Source organism: Vollenhovia emeryi, unplaced genomic scaffold (genome assembly GCF_000949405.1).
Source record: "Vollenhovia emeryi isolate VEMERY1.0 unplaced genomic scaffold, V.emery_V1.0 DF939335.1, whole genome shotgun sequence".
NCBI classification, from domain to species: domain Eukaryota; kingdom Metazoa; phylum Arthropoda; class Insecta; order Hymenoptera; family Formicidae; genus Vollenhovia; species Vollenhovia emeryi.
The window spans coordinates 102,638-116,796 of record NW_011967031.1 but is presented as its reverse complement, the minus strand read 5'-3'; the positions used below and the strand labels follow the sequence as shown (position 1 = coordinate 116,796).

The 14,159-nt window shown below is 34.7% G+C and overlaps 3 protein-coding genes across 11 annotated transcripts in view; 1 reads left to right on the top strand and 2 right to left on the bottom strand.

Annotated features, from left to right (window-relative positions):
• Positions 1-136: 136 nt before the first annotated feature.
• Positions 137-9,980, bottom strand: LOC105558536 (COMM domain-containing protein 4). 2 transcript variants are annotated; one of them, XM_012006275.1, is made up of 9 exons: positions 9,877-9,980; positions 9,392-9,574; positions 2,654-2,700; positions 2,322-2,393; positions 1,838-1,903; positions 1,572-1,611; positions 1,260-1,460; positions 515-661; positions 137-357 (listed from the first exon to the last, which is right to left on the bottom strand). In XM_012006275.1, exons 3-9 carry the CDS (start codon positions 2,654-2,656, stop codon positions 320-322), a joined length of 567 nt encoding a protein of 188 aa, XP_011861665.1. In that variant the 5' UTR covers positions 2,657-2,700; positions 9,392-9,574; positions 9,877-9,980; the 3' UTR covers positions 137-319. The 2 variants fall into 2 exon arrangements, with proteins under 2 accessions (XP_011861665.1, XP_011861664.1); XM_012006274.1 differs by lacking the exon at positions 9,392-9,574.
• On the top strand, positions 2,715-8,568 carry LOC105558535. 2 transcript variants are annotated; one of them, XM_012006273.1, is made up of 4 exons: positions 2,715-3,633; positions 4,367-4,428; positions 4,620-4,819; positions 5,305-8,568. In XM_012006273.1, the coding sequence occupies exons 2-4, from the start codon at positions 4,369-4,371 to the stop codon at positions 7,061-7,063; spliced, it is 2,019 nt and encodes a 672-aa protein (XP_011861663.1). In that variant the 5' UTR covers positions 2,715-3,633; positions 4,367-4,368; the 3' UTR covers positions 7,064-8,568. The 2 variants fall into 2 exon arrangements, with proteins under 2 accessions (XP_011861663.1, XP_011861661.1); XM_012006271.1 differs by having other exon boundaries at positions 2,715-4,428.
• A 1,581-nt stretch (positions 9,981-11,561) lies between the features above and the next one.
• LOC105558533 (thyrotropin-releasing hormone-degrading ectoenzyme-like) overlaps positions 11,562-14,159 on the bottom strand; it is a 9,196-nt gene continuing 6,598 nt past the window's right edge. For 5 of the 7 annotated variants that reach the window (XM_012006265.1, XM_012006266.1, XM_012006270.1 and 2 more), the window contains 6 exons: positions 13,387-13,664; positions 12,992-13,185; positions 12,512-12,814; positions 12,337-12,406; positions 12,051-12,143; positions 11,562-11,861 (listed from right to left, as the gene is read on the bottom strand). In XM_012006265.1, coding sequence (XP_011861655.1) covers positions 11,727-11,861; positions 12,051-12,143; positions 12,337-12,406; positions 12,512-12,814; positions 12,992-13,185; positions 13,387-13,664 — 1,073 coding nt within the window. In that variant the 3' untranslated portion in view covers positions 11,562-11,726. The remainder of the gene's footprint in view (positions 11,862-12,050; positions 12,144-12,336; positions 12,407-12,511; positions 12,815-12,991; positions 13,186-13,386; positions 13,665-14,159) is intronic. The other 2 variants (XM_012006268.1, XM_012006269.1) reach the window with 2 other exon arrangements.

Sequence of the window (14,159 nt, the reverse complement as noted above, 5' to 3'; positions counted from 1 at the left end):
ATTACAAATCGTTTATCGATAACATGTAAATTTGCTGACGATAATAACTCCATCCGTGAGAAAACTGCGTTATGTCCGAAAAGAGACCGGCGCGCAGGACAAAGGTGGAAAGAAACGGTATGTAAATTCACATTTTAATAAATTCCAATGTGTTATAGGCTACCTATATCTTGCCTTAGACACGCATTAGCCGTCTTCTACATGTTGTTTAGAATAAAACTATGTTTTCTACATGGCATGTTTATTGATAAATAATCTAATCCCATAAAGTATAATAATTGTGTTATAAAATGCTGTAATTATTATTCTTACTTAATATTCACAAATTTTCCATTAGCGCCCGTGCTTTCTTCAATTCTGAAAAAGAAAACCAAGAATGTGTCTCTTGTGTTAAAATGCATAACATTTGTGTGCATATAATATGAAATCAAAAATTTGCAGTACAGTGGATTCGATCTCAAAAAAGTTACTAGCTACCTTCGTAAAGTTTTGGAACTAAACGTTGTTTCCGTACCTTTCAATAACACTTGCGCGTCATCCTTAGAGATATTTATAGTGGAGTCTTCCTCCTTTCCGTCTATTTTCTTCAATTTTAACGTCACAGCGGAAACAGGCGACGAGCTATCGCAAGGCAGTACTTCGATGGAGGACAAGCGACTGACTGCGAATGCAAAAGTTGGAATGTAAATTTTTGCGTAGACCATAACTACGTCGCGACCGAAAAATACGGTCAGATATAACTGATGTAATCTGAATAAGTTTTTTACGCTCTGTACGAGCTGAAACTTTTCCGAAAATTAAACTTGACAGCCCACACACAGTAACGGTCAATAATATATCACCTTTCCATCTTTTGAGCATAATTAATTTTGAAGTGCTCGAATGAAAAATTCGAAAATCGTGATGCACTTTGTCAAATTTCATTATCTTTCGTGTACAAGATGTACCTGTTATCAGGTGTCTACTGTAAAATTTTTAGCACATTCGGTGCATTTGACAGAAGTTATGCTCAGAATACCTAAAGGTAAAAAATATTTTTTCACGCACCTTATATTTTCGAAGATATTCATAAAAAATGAAAAAAAATCCGTTATTTTCGCGGGGCTGTTTTACCCCCTAAACGTCGAAAAAAATCGCTAAAAAAATACAGGTCTAATATTTTTTTATGCTCTACAACATATCCGAAGCGCATCGAAATTGGTGAAGGACACTTCCGACCGTTCCCTTGTTAGTTCTGTAAAAAAATGCAGAGCTCGCACCTCTTAAAGATTGAGACGAGAGTACAGCCGTGATCTGGAGACTGTGATCCGTGTGCAGTCTTGCTATAGCCGTGCTATGTTCTCGGGGAAGTCCCAATTGTTGCAGTTCGCTGCTTAAGTCAGCAGCGGAAACGCCGTACCGGGCGGAAGATGTGAATATCAATTCGAGAGCAGCTACTATTGCTTTCGCATCGCCTACATCTAAATAAAACACAAATCTCTACATTTTACTTTCCTTTGGCAGATAATGTTTAACGCGTGATTTTACTTCACGATTGTGATAATAGTAATATACAAATAAGTTGCACGCACCAAGTTTGGCGTCTTGAGTAATCTTCTTTATTTTTTCCTCCTGAAAAAATTCAGTACAATGCAATAAAGGCTAATTAAATATATTTGAAGTTACAAGTAATTTAAATTCAAGATATTTGATATAATTATTGGAAAGAATGTTCGTTTTAACAAAATAATGAATCTTCTTTAAAGTAATTTTTTCCTATTGACATTTGTATCACTATTGACAATAGAAACAAATAATTATAAATCTTTTAGCAATAGACCGCAAGCTTATTACTTACATCAAGTTCTCCATCGGTCAAATATTTAGCCACTGCTTGACCTAGCATTTTCATTTTAATTGAAGTCTAGAAATAAAGTATTGAACACGTTTTTCTAATAGCGAATTCCAGTAGCGATTGCTTGCACTAGTACGCACTGAGTGGCTTGTTTATAGTCAACTCGTAAATTTAACTTTGTCTTAAATACAGGTTCAAAAAATATTTAGCTAAAAATTTATCCGTACGGTTGCTATTTAGTGGCTAAGAAATATTTCGAGAGATATTTAATCTATAAATATAAAAATTGACTGAAAACAAGCCTTATTCACTCAGTGAGCATTGGTGCAAGCCGAGTATATTCGATATGAAAAATGTTTCAGTGTCTTTTCTCATTATATGTATATGAATATAACAGTCGAGAATTCTAATATAATATTATTATAGATATTGTATGGGAATATTTATGTATATATTCCACAGAGAGAAACAAAGAATTGAACAATACCATTCGCGAAAGCGTGTTGATTTCCGCTAGCAACCAGTCTGGACAGTCGCCATCGCCAAGAAATCTGAATCTCTGATATGAAATGTAGGTAAGTTTGAAAATGTTAAAATTGTTAAAGTAACATGTGTTTAATAGTTTATTAATACACAAATTTGAAACTCTCAATGGCTATATAGAAAGTTTGGAATAATAAGTTTAAAAACATGCAAATTTATGCATTTATATAACTTACAATCTTATAATATATTTTTTACAACACTTTCTTCATTCCATCAGATATCGTAATAGTAAAAAAAAAGTTTTACGACCCTTGTATTCTTGCGAGCTCTTACCATTTTTGTTAATTTCTTCCTTCGCGCTCAAGCTCTGCTTCATTCACCTAAAAATCACGCACAGGTTTTAGAAAGGTTGCTCAGATAACAATTCTTGCGCGCAAATTTTGCTTGTCTCGTGCATGCAAATTTGTATGAGATTTGCCTGAGTTTTGCCCGTAGGATGTGTTTAGTTCGTGCTTTTGCACGCTCATGTATTAATGTATAATTCTGCGCGCAAATATCTAACAATTCACGCACAAAAATGGCTTAACAACGCAAGCAAAATCCTATCCAAGTACGTGGTCGCAATACTAGATGTTTGCGCGCAAAATGTTTTCTGGGTACACATAATAAAAATGTATGCTAATAAGAATCTTATAATTTTATACAAATGACAAGGGATCATTTCCACTAGGGCAAATTCGAAAATAAAAAACCACAAAAAGTCACGACGACTTCTCCTACGCTCATAAAGTATTTATCAAATTATGAAATTCTGTGAATTTCATATTGATTTATCCTATGCATTTCGACGAAACGTTTAATCAACTTAGATTTCACCATCGAGCTTTCGAGATCCTCGTGCAGCCATGAAGATCTACGTCAGTCAATCACACTACGTCTTTTGCGGGCCACGGGTTCGCCGCGTGCCCTCGGGGCGAAAAACAGGGTGACTTTTTTTTCTACCGCGCCGCCCTATCCCTCTCGCACCGATAATGTTTCTAACAATAAGTTTCATAACGTTACGACGGCGAGGCGAGCGGAGACGTGGACGTCAAGATGTTTGCACTCGTTGGCGGAGTAGATTGGCGTGGGCATCCGCGCCAGGTGAACGAATTCCCCATGCAATCCGCCTAATCTTTCGACCGCGACGGGATGGCCCACGGGAGTTTCGACCAACGGACATAAATATACGGACGAGAGTCAGCCCGTCGCCATTCTAGTCAAGGAACTCGCGAACACCGGAGACACTCGCCAACAGGTGAACGCCGCAACAGGTAAGGGATGAATTATCAAATTGGCACGGAAGGCTACAAATTTCTCCATCCTTTGCCACGCCGTGATTTTAAATAAAATCATATTTTATATATTGACTAAAGGTGTTTTTTTTAAATTTTTTCGACTAATAATCCCTCTTTAAACCAACAAGATAGCAATTATGATAATTCAACGGTTTTTATTTTGTCAACAGGTATTTATATCGATCGAGAATTAATTTCGATAATAATAGCTTAAAATATATGTTAATTACAATAACAAAATTATTGGTAATGCATTTTAAATTTGACGAGCTCTGGTTAATGTACTTTCGACGCGCGTACAAGACGTTAATTTTAATTACGTGTTTCTTTATTCATTAAGTTTAATATCTCCGAGTAAAAGAATTGATTGTATATTCCTAAATTTTTGTAACAGTCTTCGTCATTGATCGCAACAAAATACCGCGTACACTTTTTTTTCTACGCAATAATTAACAAAATAGGATGGAGCAGAATTGTATGTCCACATGACATTAATATTCATAATAGTCTTATTAATTGGATGTGACCCTGAACGAGAAATATTTTCTTGTATACTCGAATATATTATGATAAATATAAATAGGAAAACTCTGAAAATAGTAAGAGCGCTTTAACAAAACTATCGAAAGGTAATTCTTTTATATTGCGCTGCGTCACGGTATTGAAAATGTAATCTATGTATAATATGCATAAATCTTTCATCTTCCAGCAATGAAGAAAATATTGTTGGCCACAACCTTGCTATCGATAGCAGTATCCGAAAATATTCTAGTAAGTAAAGTACCATTTTACCACAGTTTTTCAAAAATAGATAGAAACGTCGCATCGAAGTGCACGTTGACTTCGGTGAAAAATGAAGAAAATTGACATCGAAAATTAAGAAAATGGTTCATTGATCAGTATGATTTATTAATATTTTTATTAAGATTAGCAGTATTGTGAAATTGATTTTGTGCTTTGAGATGGAAAACCACCCAAGACCGAAGACGGCATGGATCTGCGACAAGCAGCTGTGGAATAAGAAAGCAAAGCGAATACCATGGAAAGATATTCCTTCTAAAATAGAGGAATCCTTAAACTATGAGAACGACAGACAGTTCCCTCGGATTTCGGACACGCGATTCATTGGCGAATCAAGAAAACTACCCTCAACGATCATCAGGTAACACAACAAACGACAATACTTGGTAATCATCTTACATGCGCTCAAAATTTAAACATGAAATTTATCCGACGTGTCTTTTCAATATAATATTACAAGAACCAAATGTCAGAGACTTTCGCACGGCACATATCGATGTAAAAGTAGAAAATCTATGCGTACCAGCATTCAATAAATATAAAAAAAACAATAAATCTTATTCATTTTTTAATCTTTGCTTCTCACTTAAGATAGTTATTTCGTAAAATAATTTATGTGAGAATTAATTGTTTCAAATTTTTACAATTTATTTTTTACATTAATACGTGCAAAGTAAGATTAATTAAATTAAAATTGACCGTCTCAAGGTTCTATAAAAAAAAGTTAAAATTTGCTGTTACACGAAATATTACGTGCAAAACCCGTTAAAAATATTATTACACGTAACAATTCGTTGTAAATAAAATATTAAACTAATAAAAAATAAGATTATAATCTTATTACAGGCGGCACGAAATGGAGCGGTTTCCACAGGATGACTTATCTTTCGACAAGTCAAAATTTGACAGCACTAAACCGAGAGTTTTGATCTCTATCGGCATCCAAGAGGAGAAAAACGGGAACGATTTGCAAGAAAACTGCTCGAAAAGAAAGAGCTATTGTAAGCAACATCAAGGCTGGCAGCTTCAACAACCGTTCTACGTGGAGGAGCCAACGTGGGTCGACATCGATATCGACTATTTAGACTCTTCTCAGCGCATGGACAACGGTGACCCTTACATATTATCACGAGGAAAGAAAATTTATCGAATTAAGGATCCGGAACAGATGGGCATTGAAGATTACGAAGCGGCTCTCGGTTACCCGAACAAAAGCAAAAAATTGTTAATAAAAAGTCGCGTGAGAAGGTCTGCCGAGACGAACGATGGATCTCAGGATAAAGCAGCCGATGTAAAGAACAATCAGATAATGGAGAGAAATCGCTATAATTCCCGTCAAGATCTGAACGGAGATACAAACGATGCTGCGATTGTCGAAATAGAGAGCAGAGGTGAGGCATTTTCCAAAATCGATAACACATCGAAAGAAGCCGAAAAGTCGAAGGACACGAGCTACGGTGTCGTTACTAAAAATTATGAAAAGGACGATCCGAGGAATTTGGCGAAAAGATCGTTGCAAGGATTCAAATTTGCAAAGCAGAATCGCATACTCGCGAAAGGCGTAATTACAGATTTTGCCGAGCAGAAGCAGGAGATACAGCGCGAGGATGTTCCCAACGATGTTGAAACTGACAGTAGCAAAACTGCGAAAATCGACCAAGAGAGATTCAATGATAGCAAGAGTCGCTTTGCTATTAATATAAATAAAAGGAAAAAGTCGGTGTTACTGAAGCTCCCCGAAACCCGTAAGAAACGAGGGCTCTATGAAAGTGACGCGAATTCTAAGAAAGACGAGAAGAACGAGACGTACGATCCGATGAAGACTGAAGCTTACGTCAACGAGCTGAACGATCCAGGCACCCGCGATGACTTTTACACCTTACCCCGAAATAAAGATCCGTTTCACAACGAGGTAGAACGCTCGAATAAAATAGATACAGACCGTAACGAATCCATCGAGAAAGCATGGGAACTTTATTATGCGCACCGCAAGAAATTGGAAAGCGAGGGGAAAACGAAGAATGAGGAGAGCAGATTTGAAATTAACAAAGACAATACAGAAGTGACAGATTCGCAATTAACAAGCCAATCCGACTCGAAGAATCCCGAGATGCAGACTTGGAATTACCGAGAGAAGCGTAATGTTTGCAAGACCTGTAAAATTAAATTGCAGCTGCGACAGGCTGAATGGCTGGAGGATATCGGGAAGAAGCTTCAGGATTCGCTGTCTTTAGAGCGAAGAGACAAGCACAGCGATATTTTGGAGCGTCTAACCGAGCCGTACATTATCTCCCGAGGTAAGAAGGTGCCGCTAGACTTCGGGAAGAACCTCTTCTCCCCGAACAACGAGGATCGCGCTAAAACGACGAGCCTCCCGATCGCGGAGAGTCTTCTAAGGGTGTTACTGAGAGAAACGTCCAGATGTAACAACAACAATTGCGACGTCAACGCGAACCGGCTAGCAAACGAGCGACTGTCACCGAGGGACCGACGCGGCACGCTCGACGAAATCCTCGCGGCATACGATCCGTACTACGTGGCCAGAGGAAAACGAATGTACCGAGATGAAAAGGACGTCTCACTCGAAACAAATGCGCGACAATAGGCCGTGAAAGACGTGTTCCGCAAGATATAATCGCTAGCTCTACGAGGTGTCTCTCAAAGATCGCCCGTTAATTACATTCACGGCGCTATTCCTTATGAAAAATCGAGAAGTTCTGGACCATCTTTTTCTCGTGATGCTTAATAAAGCAGTGATTATTGAGTCAATCTAATCGGTCAGTAAGCCGGCACAAAGACGGCGATTGGATTGACTTTACTGGACAATATTACTGCTTTTCAATTAAACATTCGCTTTCTAAACAGGAAACGTTACCGGCGTGAATGTCGTTAATATCGAACTGTTGAGGCCTCTTTGCCGCGGAGCCGATTGATTTTCTCGAAGCGCGGTGTGCTTTACTTCTCTTTTAGATTCATGTTATGCTTCACTCCCTTTGCTTAATGTGTCACGTTGCTCATCAGTTAACTTTTAACTATTTGTTACGCGTAAAAATTATCGTAAGAAAGTAAGGAAAACTAAATCACTTAGCGCGCGCAAGTGTTGTTCTAGTTGTAGAAAAAAAAAGATTCACGATTTTGCAACTACATTTGCGATAAGGAACAGTCTTGTGCAATTAGTGCGCGAACTTTAAGAAGGTATCCTGCTTACAATTAGTACCCCGGTGAGAAGGGCAAGAACGGGGATGTCAGCGTGACACGACTTGCTTTGGATCGCGATGCAATACGGCAATCGGTGAATCGCTGTTTCTCAATTGACACACGCATATTAAAGTATACAATGAATTGTGTAAGATAGAGATCTCGTGAAAAAAAATAAAAGTAATCTTACTAAAAATATTGACGACCACGTAACGCTCGGAGTTTGCACGTACGACACTCCTCTTCCAGTACGAGTACGAAATTTAACTTGAGAAAAATCTATATACGCATGCGATTAAATCCACGTTTGTATAATTTATTTGCATTGTAATTCAGCAACACTTTATATGCGCGTACGCGTCATCGAATTCGAAGTGGGTGTACACAAAAAGGCGCGTGGAGAGAATGACTTTCGATTGTAAATTACGAAAACGCAATTTGTAACATATGTTAAGAGAACAAAAATGAATATAAACATTAGAAGTTAACTAGAGTACATAGTAATACGTTCCCTGTGTGCATGAGGACCAGTTAACTCTTTCGCGAGCGCGTTACTTTTCTCGTCCATTAACTTTTGTCTAAATAACGTTTTTTTCAGTGAACGCATGCTAAATCATCGAGTCTTTTCAAATTTTGTAAGACTCACTGTGTCCCAGTGCTCACGAAAGAGTTAAAAGGTGCATTGTCGGAAAGATTTTGCTGAAAGTTTTACGAAATCGGCGAGAAGTGAAATAAAGTTATTGAGAAATGATCGAGTGCGTCTCAAAACGAGTAATTCTTTTTAGGAAATTCAGTGTAACACTGTGGAATATAAGGAGAGTTAAAGTATTCTGTTAAAAAGTAATAGAACATTATAAAATATTAGATATTATACAGGGTGTTAAATTTTAAACGTAACAGGTGGAATATTTCATAAACAATGCATTTTAGAAAGAAATGTTTCCTACAAAAGTTGTAGGGTTTCAGAGGGAACATAACATAGTAATATTCGTATAACCTTGGGCGGCGTCTCCAAAGTCAAGTGGAGGTGAGAACGAATTTTTTAAATAGAAACCTATATTTTTTATTATAACATCCTTTTTCACTAATTAATTTGAACAACTTTTATCTGAAGCATTTTTGTTTATTTACTTAATATTTTTTAAGATATTCAATAAATACTTGGTAACTCTTTCAACATTCAGTTTGCGATATTGAAGATTAAATGACGGAATGGGAGGACTCAGAAAAGAAAAGATAAAATAATGAAGTAAATAAGAAATACTTTATCAGAAACCCTACAACTTTTGTAGGAAACATTTTTTTCTAAAATGCATTGTTTACGAAATATTTCACCTGTTACGTTTGAAATTTAACACCCTGTATATCGGATTTACTGATTTTAACTGAAAGCTGTATTACTTCTTGACGACAAATTTTCAGAGAATTTTTTTTCACTGAAATATTAATGAAACGATAACGAAGCGGGGTCAATTGAGACGGATCTTCAAAATACATTTCAGCAGAACATTTCCACGAGGGTGGACAGATTTTCGTGGGCTTTTCTTCCCTGCTTCCTCCGCACGCCACAGTTTTTAACATCTGGTTTGACTTTTTGGCTTATTCTTATAATCAATGCGCTTTAGGTGCCCAGTCAGCAAAATGTTAGCAGCTTCATCAGAAACCCACACCAAAACCATAGCCACCTGTGTCGGCATTTGGCTTTTGTTTTGGCAACAGAGTCTGTAAAACATACGCTGTCAACAGATTGTCGGCTGAAGCCGAACAGGTCCAGTTACGTGAGAATTTGTTGTATTTCTGTCGACACGCTGGTAACATGTCGAACATATCATCAGTTCCTGTATGCAAGCTGCAGTCTTTCTGCCTTCAAATTTTGTAGTAGGCACTTGACAAAATCTGTTCTGACAGATTTCGCTATCTGCATTTGTGAAAGAACAAATTGAAAAATTGCCGGATTTCTCGCCAATGTGTAAGATTGTGCGAAGAATATTTTATTCCTCTATGCTTATTATATGCTGTGCTAACTTCTCATATTAACAACTGATTATTTACCACTCTTTTTCCAATAAATCTGTACATTATAACCTATAAAGGCACAACTGTTGGAAAAGGATGTGTTCGTTTTATGTACTTGAAATTAACGTGTATGTTGTGATTTATTGAAACGTATTATTGTAACTGCGTTTGCTCGTAAGAGTAGTGTAAAGCAAGAATTATTACCTGGCGAACAACAACGCATCGGTAAAAATTGACACTGCCTGACGTTCGCAGAAGCCGATTAGGTTAGAATTCTGACATTTCTATTTGGTAAAATTAACTGAGACGGTAAGACAACATCTCCTTCAATCTGTCATCGGTAAGAACGGAAAATAGATTTGTATTATCATTCATATTAACTTGCATTATTTATATTTCATTTGCAATGAATGTGGTATGAAAATGAGATCAGCAAATTCAATAGCGCGAAATTTGTCTGAAATTTAAAATTCTGACAATGAGAAATAGACATTGCCAGTTGAAGATAAGAAAACTCGGCGATTCCCATACAGCACAGATGGGTTGCAGTTATACTATTATACAATGTAGAAACGTTGCAAAAAATTTATTTCATAATGTATTTTTATTACGACTTACAAAGTATGTGATTTTAAATGTAAGTATGTAATTATAAGTAAATATCAGTATGTGATATAGAAACGACTGAAAAATATACAGTATGATTTTTATATGTATATATTGTATAGTTTCATGCATTTTCAAAAGTTGTATACAATATTGTATTTTCCGTTTTTATCAATATATTTAATATGTGATATCGAAACGACTGAAAAATCATATATTTTTCATTACATCACATTCTGTATAAGATAATGATGCGTTGGATCTAAAATCGATATTACATACATATATCAATATTCTAATTTTTTAAAATAAATATAAAATTAAATAAAATTCACTGACATAAATGGCTGTCAAATAATAAATAAGACTAGAATATAAACGTGATTATTAATTATTATATCTTGAGAATGGCTATCAAACTAAATGACTCTACACAAATATTGTAAAAAGTTATGTTATTATTATAGCAAAATTATAGAATTGTAGTTTTGCAATAATTTCCGGAATATACCTAAATGCCATATTGCTGATATATTGCAGGCATATTGTTAATTTATGTTTCTACAATGTCTCCGTAATGTTGCATTGCAATTTGCAACATTGCAACATTATTGCAATGTTGCTGCAATATTTTGTGCTGTATGGGTATATTAAAATAAATCACAAATTTGATAGTAATTTTCTAATATGTAAAGTACTTCAGATTTTAATAGATGAAGTTTGAGAATATATGACAGACATCCAAGAGCGATAAAAAAAATGTTACAATTTTTTCGTGTACCTCCTGGATGTTTAGGCTGTCATATGTTCTCAAACTTTATCTATTAATATACTTCATATAAAATAAGAAAAAACGTTGCATTTTTTTATACATATATCTCTTGCGTGTTTTTACATTCTTAAATTTACTTATTAGGTTGTTCGAAAAGTTCGTTTCAAATTTCCTATATTTTATACATATACATATAGGCAATTTAAAACAAACTTTCCGAACAACCTAGTAAAATCTTAAGTATCCTGTATATTTATATAAATAACGCATAATGAAATCAATATTACAAATATGTATATCGCACCATATTATTATTGCAATATATCTGAGAAAGGACATTTCAATGTTGCTTCAAGCTTGTAACAACGTTGCTGAAACATTTCGCAACCTCCATGCAATGTAACAATGTTGCAGTGAAGGGAGTATGCAATGTTTCTGCAATCCCTCGGTGCTGTACGGGTATAGGTACTGTATTTTACGCAATTACCATGGCGACTTTTACACACAAAATATCATATACTCTTTATTAACAATTACGTACAACATGTTACTTAAAAAAATCTTATGGAATGAAACTTACGAATGCCTTTTATACCAAATATCTGTTTTACGAAATGAACAATTTTATGAAAAATTATTAATATTAAATGTAGGTAGGTTCCTACAATACAATTCGTTAACTCAGCATAAGGCGTCGAAAATAATGCAGCTGATTTTCGATTTCGAACAAACGTCTATCTCTTTTTTGTTTAACAATTAATAGTGGCACGACATCCATATGAGCCTGAACATTGTTAACAATTTCATATACCTAAAACATATTAATCTGATGTTTACTGGCAGAAAACAACAATAAATTATTTTTACTATAAAATCTAACAAAACACTTTTGTTATGTAGAGTAATTAAAATTAAATCCTATGTACATGTATCACCTTCAAATAGAAATATTTTCAAAAACAAGAAAATCAATATAAACTTTCAAGTTCTCAAAAATTACCTGTCTATTTAGTCTATGTTTGTCATCGAAGTGAACTATAAAGATACTTTTTTCCACTTTAAACTTCCTATCATTTTTCACAAATTCTAATATCTAAAAATGAATTATTTCACCATTAAACATAAATAACCGTCGTTATTATTTCGATGCATAGGTTGCAACACTAATTTAGGTTTTCTGCGCAATTATTAGTTGAGATGATAAATAATAAATTTATTATCAAATAAGTTTTATAATAACGTGCAAATAAATTAAAATTATATTTATATTTATGTTAAAAATTTACCTTATCGAGTTGCTCCTCAGACCGTACGTGGTTCATAATATTAATCAATGTTGAATACCAAGTGAATTCGCTATTAAATCAATACAAATTTTAACTTAACACATGTAGTACAAGTTTAAAATATGTATGTATATTTAATGCAATATGTCCTGTGAAGACACTATACTAATGTTACCTCGAAACAAGTTTACTAAAATTTTGTAACATGTATTCTAATATTACGTCATCCTTTGCATGCTTAGCAACAGTGGGAAGGAAACTGTTCACATAGTCATTGGGTTGCACGTTGAATATTCTCCCTTTAACTATTGTGTCAAATCGTAAGTAATTAATAATGATAGAAGAATTTCCGTTGCAGGACAAATATTCTAAAAGTTTATTATCTCTACTTTTTATCCATAAATTTAATACGTCCCACCAAATATCACTAGGCAATATACCATTACAATATGCCCATTCCTTCCAACCTGGCAAAATTCTGCAGAATATTGAGAAAAAACATTAAGTTATAGAGAAATTGCGTTTTTCTATGATCTTGTAGTTTCATCGATTTTAATATATCAATTATTGTGTCTGCGTGTGCATGAGCGTGTGCACGCGTACGTCAGTAAAGTCATATAACGACGTATGTGAGAAAATTACTCAATTGTTGTACCTAAAATTTTTACTTAAATGCTGCTGCAATTTCTGAGTAGCAATTCTTTGACATGTCAAGTCCCCAAGGATACATGCCCATTTGGCAGCTTCTTGGCTTAAGGATGTATTAAGATCATTAGGTTTTTCTTTACCGTAATCAAAATGTGATATAAGCTTCGTAAAAAGTTCATGTATAATATCTTGCATATGTGCCTAAAAATCAAGGAAGAATTAGTTTGCATAAACTGATTCGAAAGAACAAAGACCGAACAGGAAGTTAAATACATGTATTTATGTTACTTCAAGAAATTTTATATAAATTATTCGCACAAAATTGCTATTATTTGTATGACAAAGAAATATGATGAACTATGTAAAAATATCTTTTTACAATAATTGTTATTATGTATCTACCTTTAGGGATATACTTTCTTCGAATAAAAAGAAACCAGACATATGCTCAAGAGCTTTGAGCATGGGATACCACGCTACATAGTCTGTCACTCGTTCCAGATATTTTGTTAGGTTGAGAAAAGTATACAAAGGAAGTTGATCATTCATCAGAAAATAAAATGCGTCATCAATGATTTGAGCACGATTGATTACATGTACGTACGTATAATGATTAAGCGTAGTTAAATACTGGATAATTCGCTTCCAAAGTACAGCATCGTAATTGACACGATAATACCCTAGCATATTTATGTTAAGTAAATTTTGGTTACTAATTACTCGTAAATTGTGGTTACTAATTTTATGTAATACAATGTATGCGAAATGAATGCAGATGTTACTTATAAGGTGGCTCTTGCATAAACCGATCTTTTGTAGAAGAAATTACTTTTGTAGAGAAAATTTTAATTTAAGTACAGTGTAGTTGCAAGTTTCAGCTATCAGTACGCAAAAGTTTAGACTCGATTGCTAATAACATAAGTGACAAAAAATGTTAAAGTTGTACTTCTTAACTTAGGGGCTATGGGCAGATTATACGCAGAAGCACTTTGATGGTTAATTATATTTCGTAGAAAAAGTTGATATTAGCACAAAACGAAATAAACATCATAAATGTCGTAGGAATTCACGTGCGCTATTGAATATACGAGGTCCGAAGTGAGGTAAAGAGTGTCACGCGTAATCAAACTTGCATATACAGGGTGAGTCTTTCCATATCCGACAAAATTTTTGAG